The sequence below is a fragment of the Bufo gargarizans genome, chromosome 11 (assembly GCF_014858855.1).
Source record: "Bufo gargarizans isolate SCDJY-AF-19 chromosome 11, ASM1485885v1, whole genome shotgun sequence".
NCBI classification, from domain to species: domain Eukaryota; kingdom Metazoa; phylum Chordata; class Amphibia; order Anura; family Bufonidae; genus Bufo; species Bufo gargarizans.
In genome coordinates this window covers 18,767,941-18,779,509 of record NC_058090.1, presented here as the reverse complement: position 1 = coordinate 18,779,509, position 11,569 = coordinate 18,767,941, and the positions used below count along the sequence as shown (strand labels likewise).

Sequence of the window (11,569 nt, the reverse complement as noted above, 5' to 3'; positions counted from 1 at the left end):
CAAGGAAGCTGGGAAGCCATCTTACATTTAGAAGCGGTGGAGGATACGCCGATGTTATGAAGAGGCCGGCGCCAGGTATAAAACACCGGTCTTAATTAATGTGCCCCTAAATGTGTTTGTTTTTCAAAAGTTGAATTAAAAAGTCGCATAGTCACAAATGGCGGATTTGACACCGTCCTTATCTCTTCTAAAAGGGAGCGTGGTCTTAGAACAGGGGCGTGATCGCAGTTTTCTGGTGTAAAAGCCAGGAATCTACTGCCGCTCAGAGTTACCAGACCGCTGGAGGACTTATGACGAGGCGCACCCCATGGCAGCACAGGGGATATGACGACCGGTCTCCTCGATAGACCTCCCTATTAGGGCGGTCGCACACAAGTGAGTCCATTGCGGGAATAACCCCTTGTGTGTGAGCGTGGTCCTCCGTTGTGGACTCACAGTAGCGCACAGAGTTAGGGCTCATGCACGCGAACATGCGGCAGCTTTGCCCGTGCTGTGAACCGCAAAAAACACGGTCGCATGCATGAGCCCTAACGCTGTGCGCTCCTGTGAGTCCAGAATGGAGGACCGCACTCACACACGGATGCAGTGTCAAGGGGCCCTGAGGCCCTTATTTTGGCATAAGCTGTGACTTCTACCTGTCTGCACCTCACAGTTCAGTCCTTATGTCCAGGCTGCTGCAGTATCTCTCTGGACTGCAGGGGGCGCCCAGGAGCTCTCACCAGGCACAGGGTGGGCCCCCTGTGGCCCCGTGCACTGCACCTCAGTTTCCCACCATCACTATTAATCACTGTCATGTTTCCGCTAGTCAGTTGTGAGACAGCGCCAGGACCGGCAGGTTTGAGCACAGGACCAGGCGCCGCCCGCTCCTGACAGGTCTGCACCCGAGCTGCCCCAGGACTAGCGTCGCCGTGCCCTCTGCTCCTCACGGCGGCTCGTGTTGGCGGGAAGCTGGGCATGTTCTTGGATGGAGGGGCCTTAGTGCGCTCCAGAGGCTGGAGCCTAACTGTACGGTTCTCCATGGGGCGGGGCCAATTGAATTAAATATACAGACACCTTCTTATACCAGCGTCTGGTGCGTCGGGACACTAAATACGGAGCCAACATCTGGTCATTGAAGTCCACCCCTCCCATGAGCGAATTATAGTCGTGGATTCTATTTGGATTGTCGTGTCTGCGTGAATGGAGGAGAGCATGTAAACGTCACGCTTGTCTCTCCATTTCACCGCAAGCAGTTCTTCATTACACAAGGCAGCAAGATGGGTGGTAACGAGCTGTTGGGGGAAGCCCCTGCAACTAGTTCGCGCGGTGCCACAGCAGCCAATCCGTTCTAGAAACAAATGCCTGAAGAGGGCCACACTTGTGTAGAAATTGTCCACATAAAGATGGTACCCCTTGCCAAATAAGGGTGACACCAAGTCCCAGACTGTCTTCCCACTGCTCTCCAGGTAGTCAGGGCAACCGACCGGCTCCAGGGTCTGATCTTTACCCTCATAGATCCGAAATTTGTGGGTATAGCCTGTGGCCCTTTCACAGAGCTTATACAATTTGACCCCATACCGGGCGCGCTTGCTTGGGATGTATTGTTTGACGCCAAGGCGCCCGGTAAAATGTATCAGGGACTTATCTACGCAAATGTTTTGCTCAGGGGTATACAAATCTGCAAATTTCTGGTTGAAGTGGTCTATGAGGGGCCGAATTTTGTGGAGCCGGTCAAAACCTGGGTGGCCTCTGGGACGGGAGGTGGTGTTGTCACTAAAGTGCAGGAAACGCAGGATGGCCTCAAATCGTGTCCTGGACGCGGCAGAGAACATGGGCATGTGATGAATTGGGTTCGTGGACTAATATGACTGCAATTCATGCTTTTTGGTTAGACCCATGTTGAGGAGAAGGCCCAGAATTTTTTTTTTATTCGGAAACTTGGACGGGTTTCCACCGGAAAGGCAGGGCATAATAGCTTCCCCGGTTGGCGGATATAAATTGTGTGGCATACCGGTTTGTTTCTGCCACGACTATGTCCAAGAGCTCCGCAGTCAAGAGCAACTCAAAAAATCCCAGGGCCGAACCGATCTGAGCTGTCTCAACCCGAACTCCAGACTGGGCGGTGAAAGGGAAAACTACAGGTGCGGCTGAAGTTGGGGACTGCCAATCAAGGTTTGCCAGCACTTCAGGGATTCTAGGGGCTCTACGGGCCTGTCTGTGCGGTGGCTGCGACGGGGGAACTAATGCACGTGCCACCGTATCAGCTTCAACTGCCCTTCTGGTGCTCGCTACTTCACCAGGTTGTACGGCGGTGCTGGTACTAGGTCCAGGGAGGGCTGCGCTGCTGGTGTATGCCTCACCACGTAATCCGACAGCGCCAGCCCCACTCTGCTGCCCTTGAAGCGGATCCTGCGCAACCTGTGGTGTAGCAACACGGGGCCGGGTACACCTGGTGCTATGTTATGGAGGCACTGTGTATGTCAGTGTTATGGGGGCACTGTGGAGGTCACTGTTATGGGGGCACTGTGGATGTCAGTGTTATGGAGGCATTGTGGGTGGCACTGTTATGGGGGCACTGTGTATGTCAGTGTTATGGGGGCACTGTTTATGTCAGTGTTATGGGGGCACTGTGGAGGTCACTGTTATGGGGGCACTGTGGATGTCAGTGTTATGGGGGCACTGTGTATGTCACTGTTATGGGGGCACTGTGGATGTCACTGTAATGGGGGCACTGTGGATGTCACTGTTATGGGGGCACTGTGTATGTCAGTGTTATGGGGGCACTGTGTATGTCAGTGTTATGGGGGCACTGTGGATGTCACTGTTATGGGGGCTGTGGATGTCACTGTTATGGGGCACTGTGGATGTCACTGTTATGGGGGTACTGTGGATGTCACTGTTATGGAGGCACTGTGGATGTCACTGTTATGGAGGCACTGTGGGTGGCACTGTTATGGGGGCACTGTGTATGTCAGTGTTATAGGGGCACTGTGGAGGTCACTGTTATGGGGCACTGTGGAGGTCACTGTTATGGGGGCACTGTGGATGTCACTGTTATGGAGGCACTGTGGATGTCACTGTTATGGAGGCACTGTGGATGTCACTGTTATGGGGGCACTGTGGATGTCACTGTTATGGGGGCACTGTGGATGTCACTGTTATGGGGGCACTGTGGATGTCACTGTTATGGGGGCACTGTGGATGTCAGTGTTATGGGGGCACTGTGTATGTCAGTGTTATGGGGGCACTGTGGATGTCAGTGTTATGGGGGCACTGTGGATGTCAGTGTTATGGGGGCACTGTGGATGTCAGTGTTATGGGGGCGCTGTGGATGTCACTGTTATGGGGGCGCTGTGGATGTCACTGTTATGGGGGCACTGTGGATGTCACTGTTATGGAGGCACTGTGTATGTCAGTGTTATGGGGGCACTGTGGATGTCACTGTTATGGAGGCACTGTGGATGTCACTGTTATGGGGGCACTGTGTATGTCAGTGTTATGGGGGCACTGTGTATGTCAGTGTTATGGGGGCACTGTGGATGTCACTGTTATGGGGGCTGTGGATGTCACTGTTATGGGGCACTGTGGATGTCACTGTTATGGGGGTACTGTGGATGTCACTGTTATGGAGGCACTGTGGATGTCACTGTTATGGAGGCACTGTGGGTGGCACTGTTATGGGGGCACTGTGTATGTCAGTGTTATGGGGGCACTGTGGATGTCACTGTTATGGGGCACTGTGGAGGTCACTGTTATGGGGGCACTGTGGATGTCACTGTTATGGAGGCACTGTGGATGTCACTGTTATGGAGGCACTGTGGATGTCACTGTTATGGGGGCACTGTGGATGTCACTGTTATGGGGGCACTGTGGATGTCACTGTTATGGGGGCACTGTGGATGTCACTGTTATGGGGGCACTGTGTATGTCAGTGTTATGGGGGCACTGTGTATGTCAGTGTTATGGGGGCACTGTGGATGTCAGTGTTATGGGGGCACTGTGGATGTCAGTGTTATGGGGGCGCTGTGGATGTCACTGTTATGGGGGCGCTGTGGATGTCACTGTTATGGGGGCACTGTGGATGTCACTGTTATGGAGGCACTGTGTATGTCAGTGTTATGGGGGCACTGTGGATGTCACTGTTATGGAGGCACTGTGGATGTCACTGTTATGGGGGCACTGTGGATGTCACTGTTATGGGGGCACTGTGGATGTCACTGTTATGGGGGCTGTGGATGTCACTGTTATGGGGGCACTGTGGATGTCACTGTTATGGGGGCACTGTGGATGTCACTGTTATGGAGGCACTGTGGATGTCACTGTTATGGGGCACTGTGGATGTCACTGTTATGGGGGCTGTGGATGTCACTGTTATGGGGGCACTGTGGATGTCCCTGTTATGGGGCACTGTGGATGTCACTGTTATGGGGGCTGTGGATGTCACTGTTATGGGGGCACTGTGTATGTCAGTGTTATGGGGGCACTGTGGAGGTCACTGTTATGGGGGCACTGTGGAGGTCACTGTTATGGGGGCACTGTGGATGTCACTGTTATGGGGGGCACTGTGGATGTCAGTGTTATGGGGGCACTGTGGATGTCAGTGTTATGGGGGCACTGTGGAGGTCACTGTTATGGGGGCACTGTGGAGGTCACTGTTATGGGGGCGCTGTGGAGGTCACTGTTATGGGGGCACTGTGGATGTCAGTATTATGGGGGCGCTGTGGAGGTCACTGTTATGGGGGCACTGTGGATGTCCCTGTTATGGGGGCACTGTGGATGTCAGTGTTATGGGGGCACTGTGGATGTCAGTGTTATGGGGACACTGTGGATGTCACTGTTATGGGGGCACTGTGGAGGTCACTGTTATGGGAACACAGTGGATGTCACTGTTATGGGGGCACTGTGGATGTCAGTATTATGGGGGCGCTGTGGAGGTCACTGTTATGGGGGCACTGTGGATGTCACTGTTATGGGGGCACTGTGGATGTCCCTGTTATGGGGACACTGTGGATGTCCCTGTTATGGGGGCACTGTGGATGTCAGTGTTATGGGGACACTGTGGATGTCACTGTTATGGGGGCACTGTGGAGGTCACTGTTATGGGAACACTGTGGATGTCACTGTTATGGGGGCTCTGTGGATGTCACTGTCATGGGGGCACTGTGCATGTCACTGTCATGGGGGCACTGTGCATGTCACTGTTATGGGGCACTGTGGAGGTCACTGTTATGGGGGCTCTGTGGATGTCACTGTTATGGGGGCACTGTGGATGTCACTGTCATGGGGGCACTGTGCGTGTCACTGTCATGGAGGCACTGTGCATGTCACTGTTATGGGGGCACTGTGGAGGTCACTGTTATGGGGGCTCTGTGGATGTCACTGTTATGGGGGCACTGTGGATGTCACTGTCATGGGGGCACTGTGCGTGTCACTGTCATGGGGGCACTGTGCGTGTCACTGTCATGGGGGCGCTGTGTATGTGACAGGTATGTTCTGCTGTATAGCAAGTACAGCAAAATGTGGTGTGAGGGGGGGAGGGGGGTCGACTTAGAGAACTGGGTCATATGTATTGGGGCTTGGGCCCCGGATCTTTTGAGACGCTATCAGCGCCCCTAGCCTCAGATCCAGTGACCCAGACTTGACAGCGCTAGCTCTGGGGGTCACATTCATCCACATTTCGGTAATTTCCGCTCAGTGATGCCCGCCGTCCCCTTGAGGTTATTACGGCGGTTAGCCAGCTCATTACCCGCAAATACTTCCAGCAAAGAAGAGGTTAATGATAAGAGGCTGAAAGATGTGTAGATTTGCGGCCCCCGTTACCGGGATGAAGCGTCTCCATGGTAACCGGACTCCCCGAGTCTGAGGTAAATGAAGAAACTGGCAAATCTGTGAAAGGAGCGAAAATGTGCTGACAATTGGGGCCAAGCCTGGTGTACCCTGACAACCACAGGGGCCGAGCCTGGTGTACCCTGACAACCACAGAGGCCGAGCCTAGTGTACCCTGACAACCACAGGGGCCGAGCCTGGTGTACCCTGACAACCACAGGGGCCGAGCCTGGTGTACCCTGACAACCACAGAGGCCGAGCCTAGTGTACCCTGACAACCACAGGGGCCGAGCCTGGCGTACCCTGACAACCACAGGGGCCGAGCCTGGCGTACCCTGACAACCACAGGGGCCAAGCCTGGTGTACCCTGACAACCACAGGGGCCGAGCCTGGTGTACCCTGACAACCACAGGGGCCGAGCCTGGTGTACCCTGACAACCACAGGGGCCGAGCCTGGTGTACCCTGACAACCACAGGGGCCGAGCCTGGTGTACCCTGACAACCACAGGGGCCGAGCCTGGTGTACCCTGACAACCACAGGGGCCGAGCCTGCTGCACCCTGACAACCAGCGGGACCCAGATTAGTGTACCCTGACAACCATGATGGATGGATGATGTTCCTTGGAGGGACCCCTACATCTCGCGGAGGCACCATCGTCTCTACAGACACTGCCATGCTAGGGAGAGGATCCCGGAGCCTGCACCCCTACAGTGTACAGTGTTTGGGTGCCATGTGGGGGAGCCCTTCCCCCCAGTGTAATCACATGGTATCCCCGGCACAGGCTCAGTGTGAGGTGGAGCGCTGCAGCTCGTCTCCCGTACGCCCACACACATCAAGTCCCAGTTATCTCATATCCAGCCAGCTGTCACCAGCAACGCAGGGAGCGCGACCGAGCACACAGGGTAACAGCCGCAGGTGAGAGGAGCACGCCGGGACACAGGGTTAACAGCCGCAGGTGAGAGGAGCACGCCGGGACACACAGGGTTAACAGCCGCAGGTGAGAGGAGCGTGCCAGGACACACAGGGTTAACAGCCGCAGGTGAGAGGAGCACGCCGGGACACACAGGGTTAACAGCCGCAGGTGAGAGGAGCGTGCCGGGACACACAGGGTTAACAGCCACAGGTGAGAGGAGCGTGCCGGGACACACAGGGTTAACAGCCACAGGTAAGAGGAGCGCGCCGGGACACACAGGGTTAACAGCCGCAGGTGAGAGGAGCGTGCCAGGACACACAGGGTTAACAGCCACAGGTGAGAGGAGCGTGCCGGGACACAGAGGGTTAACAGCCGCAGGTGAGAGGAGCGTGCCGGGACACACAGGGTTAACAGCCACAGGTGAGAGGAGTGCGCCGGGACACACAGGGTTAACAGCCGCAGGTGAGAGGAGTGCGTCGGGACACACAGGGTTAACAGCCGCAGGTGAGAGGAGTGCGCCGGGACACGCAGGGTTAACAGCTGCAGGTAAGAGGAGTGCGCAGGGACACACAGGGTTAACAGCCGCAGGTGAGAGGAGTGCGCCGGGACACACAGGGTAACAGCCACAGGTGAGAGGAGTGCGCCGGGACACACAGGGTAACAGCCACAGGTGAGAGGAGTGCGCCGGGACACACAGGGTTAACAGCCGCAGGTGAGAGGAGCACTCTGGGACACACAGGGTTAACAGCCGCAGGTGAGAGGAGCCCGCTGGGACACACATGGTTAACAGCCGCAGGTGAGAGGAGTGCGCCGGGACACACAGGGTTAACAGCCGCAGGTGAGAGGAGTGTGTCGGGACACACAGGGTTAACAGCCGCAGGTGAGAGGAGTGCGCCGGGACACGCAGGGTTAACAGCTGCAGGTAAGAGGAGTGCGCCGGGACACGCAGGGTTAACAGCCGCAGGTGAGAGGAGTGCGCCGGGACACACAGGGTTAGCAGGTGAGGGGAGCGCTCCCTGATATATCCTACAGATTATTACACCAGAGATCTGCAGGATATTGCCCCTTCCGGTCACGTAGTTGGGGCCACATGAACCCACAGAACCTGCTCTGGATTACTCCATTGTATGGTCCACATTCTTCAGGTGGGGGCTTCCATCTACAATATCAGGGTCGGTCAGACATGTCCTGAGTGCGGTCATCCGAGAACTGGAGCTTTCTGCCCAGCAATTAAAACCGCTGTACTGTAATATACCATAATGTACTGTAATATACCATGATGTACTGTGCTCTGCTGTAATATACCGTAATGTACTGTAATATACCATAATGTACTGTAATATACCATAATGTACTGTGCTATACTGTGATGTACTGTGCTCTACTGTAATATACCGTAATGTACTGTAATATACCATAATGTACTGTAATATACCATAATGTACTGTGCTATACTGTAATATACCATGATGTACTGTAATATACCATAATGTACTGTAATATACCATAATGTACTGTGCTATACTGTAATATACCATGATGTACAGTGCTATACTGTAATGTACTGTAATATACCATGATGTACTGTGCTATACTGTAATGTACTGTGCTATACTGTAATATACCGTAATATACCATAATGTACTGTGCTACACTGTAATATACCATGATGTACTGTGCTATAATGTAATGCACTGTGCTATACTGTAATATACCGTAATATACCATAATGTACTGTGCTACACTGTAATATACCATGATGTACTGTGCTATACTGTAATATACCGTAATATACCATAATGTACTGTGCTACACTGTAATATACCATGATGTACTGTGCTATACTGTAATGTACTGTAATATACCATGATGTACTGTGCTATACTGTGCTATACCGTAATATACCATGATGTACTGTGCTATACTGTAATATACCATAATGTACTGTGCTACACTGTAATATACCATGATGTACTGTGCTATACTGTAATATACCATAATGTACTGTGCTACACTGTAATATACCATGATGTACTGTGCTATACTGTAATGTGATGTGTTATACCGTGATGTACTGTAATATACCAGAATGTACGCTGCTATACTGTTATTACATCATACTGTACTATAATTTAACCTAGGATCAGTAGTGATTAGTGAGTGCAGCTCTGGAGTATAATACAGGATGTGCCGAGTTATAATAGTTTGGTGTTATGTTGCGTTGTTACTAGTGTTGATCGCAAATTTTTATTGCAAATATCAGCACATCGAGAATTCGTATCGATGTAGAATATAGCGTTATATCTTTGTAATCGTGAATATTATAGATTTTTTTTATCAGTAACCTCCCTTCTTGCTTGTGGGCCAATGAGAAGGCTGCAATATTTTTGTCAGAGCTTAGCAACATCCCTAACAACCAATAGGAAAGTTGCCGACCCCTTAGGCCTCATTCACACGGGCGTCATGGATTTTGGCCGGATAAGGTGCGGGTGCGTCACGGGAAAATGCGTGATTTTTGCGCGCGAGTGCAAAACATTGTAATGCGTTTTGCACGTGCGTGAGAAAAATCGGCATGTTTGGTACCCAAACCCGAACCTCTTTACAGAAGTTCGGGTTTGGGATCGGTGTTCTGTAGATTGAATTATTTTCCCTTGTAACATGGTTATAGGGGAAAATAATAGCATTCTTAATACAGAATACATAGTACAATAGCGCTGGAGGGGTTAAAAAAAATAATAATAATTTAACTCACCTTAATCCACTTGTTCACGCATCTCTTCTGTCTCCAGGACCTGGGTAAAGGACCTTTGATGACATCACTGTGCTCATCACATGGTCCATCACATGATCCATCACATGATGATGGATCATGTAACGGACCATGTGATGAGCGCAGTGATGTCCCTCCAGGTCCTTTTCCTCCTGCACAGCAAAGAAGAAGAAGACAGAACAGAAGCTGGGCTGCGCGAACAAGTGGATGAGGTGAGTTAAATTATTTTTTATTTTTTTAACCCCTTCTGCTCTATTGTACTAAGCATTCTGTATTCAGAATGCTATTATTTTCCCTTATAACCATGTTATAAGAGAAAAGATTAATGATCAGGTCCCCATCATCTCCTAGCAACCGTGTGTGAAAATCGCACTTTCTTGCGGATGCTTGCGATTTTCACGCAGCCCCATTCACTACTATGGGGCCTGCGTTGCGTGAAAAACGCACAAAATAGAGCATGTATAGTGATGCGTGAAAATCACCGCTCATGTGCACAGCCCCATAGAAATAAATGGATCCCGATTCAGTGCGGGTGCAATGCGTTCACCTCACGCATTGCACCCATGTGGAAATCTCGCCCGTGTGAAAGGGGCCTTACTGTATAAGAACCTCCCCAGCAGCCGTTTTATGGAGCTCTGAGAGAGAGAGCGGTGACATTGCTGAGCTCTGTGCCTTACTGCTTAATTCCATTAGTTAGCTGATATATATAATACAGATAGTCAGTGTAGGTTATATCCTAATACGGTGCAGGGTGTTAGGTAGTGTGATAGGGATTACTGTGCTGTGAAAGGGATTAGGCTACTTTCACACTTGCGGCAGGATGGATCCGACAGGCTGTTCACCGTGTCGGATCCGTCCTGCGGCTACTTCGCCGGACCGCCGCTCTGTCCCCATTGACTATAATGGGGATGGGGGCGGAGCTCCGGCTCAGCACGGCAGTGCACGGCGAAAAGCCGCCGGACTAAAATTACTTCATGTCAGGCTTTTTAGTCCGGCGGCTTTCGCTGTGCACCGCCGTGCTGCGCTGGAGCTCCGCCCCCATCCCCATTATAGTCAATGGGGACAGAGCGGCGGTCCGGCGAAGTAGCCGCAGGACGGATCTGACACGGTGAACAGCCTGTCGGATCCATCCTGCCGCAAGTGTGAAAGTATCCTTACTGTGCATTTTCTCCAGTCTCGGGGATCTTCTAGCAGCTGAGCCACGCCTGTATTGCGCAGACACGTTACATTGTTGATTTTCGCAATCAAGAAAATAATGACTGGAGATCAGGAATTCTAGAATTTGCGAATTTATGGCGAATATTAGGCCACAAATTTGCAAAATATCACAAAAATAAATATTGCCTATGCTGCTCATCACTAGTTGATACTATGTTGCTTTACTAGTTTTGTCTCTTCTTCCCTCCAGCCTCTCTCACTATGATCTCTGCACCAGGATGACATCAGTGGGTGAAACATTTGTCACCCAGAAATCCCAGTGGGTGTCCTTCAGTGATGAGATCTCACAAGGTAAGTTTGATGACCTAATAAAACATCCCTGGGAGGAGCCTGAATCCCCCCGGCCCCCTAAATAATTATTGTGGGTGGCAGGTTATTCTGATAGTGGGTATAACAATTAGAGGCGGGGTTACATTAATTGTGGGAGTGGTTATTAAGGTGGGTAGGATGGACAGGGGTATAAACATTATGGGCAGAGTTATGTGTAGTGGTGTGGGTGTGGCTATGAGTTGTGGGTGGAGCTGTTAGTAGCCAAGTTCTTTGGCCCTTCATTCATGCCATCATCATCCTCACTGTGTTGTGTCCATTTTATAGGACAAGTGGACAAATCAAGTAGACTCTCGAGACCCCCTGCCAAATGTGAGTGGGTCCAGGCAGGACCAGAGGGCCCAGGTGCCCCCAGCATGAATAGTAAATCCGGGCCGGACCCTCCGGATGTAGAGACCAGTCTCCTGAGGTGTGATGTCTTCTGCTGGGTCCAGTTTGATGAGACCCCCGAGGCAGCAGCTCCTGCGCCATGTCTATCAGGTAGTGACACCTTCTGCTGGTCCTCGTCTCTTGTAGTGTCCGGGGGCATAGATAC

General features: G+C 51.8%; 1 protein-coding gene across 1 annotated transcript in view; it reads left to right on the top strand.

The window, feature by feature from the left end:
- Positions 1 to 6,552: 6,552 nt before the first annotated feature.
- Positions 6,553 to 11,569, top strand: part of LOC122921257 (stonin-2-like) — a 53,604-nt gene continuing 48,587 nt past the window's right edge. The window contains exons 1-3 of the mRNA XM_044271238.1: positions 6,553 to 6,721; positions 10,898 to 10,998; positions 11,302 to 11,514. Of these exons, the coding sequence (XP_044127173.1) occupies positions 6,570 to 6,721; positions 10,898 to 10,998; positions 11,302 to 11,514 (466 nt within the window). The 5' untranslated portion in view covers positions 6,553 to 6,569. The remainder of the gene's footprint in view (positions 6,722 to 10,897; positions 10,999 to 11,301; positions 11,515 to 11,569) is intronic.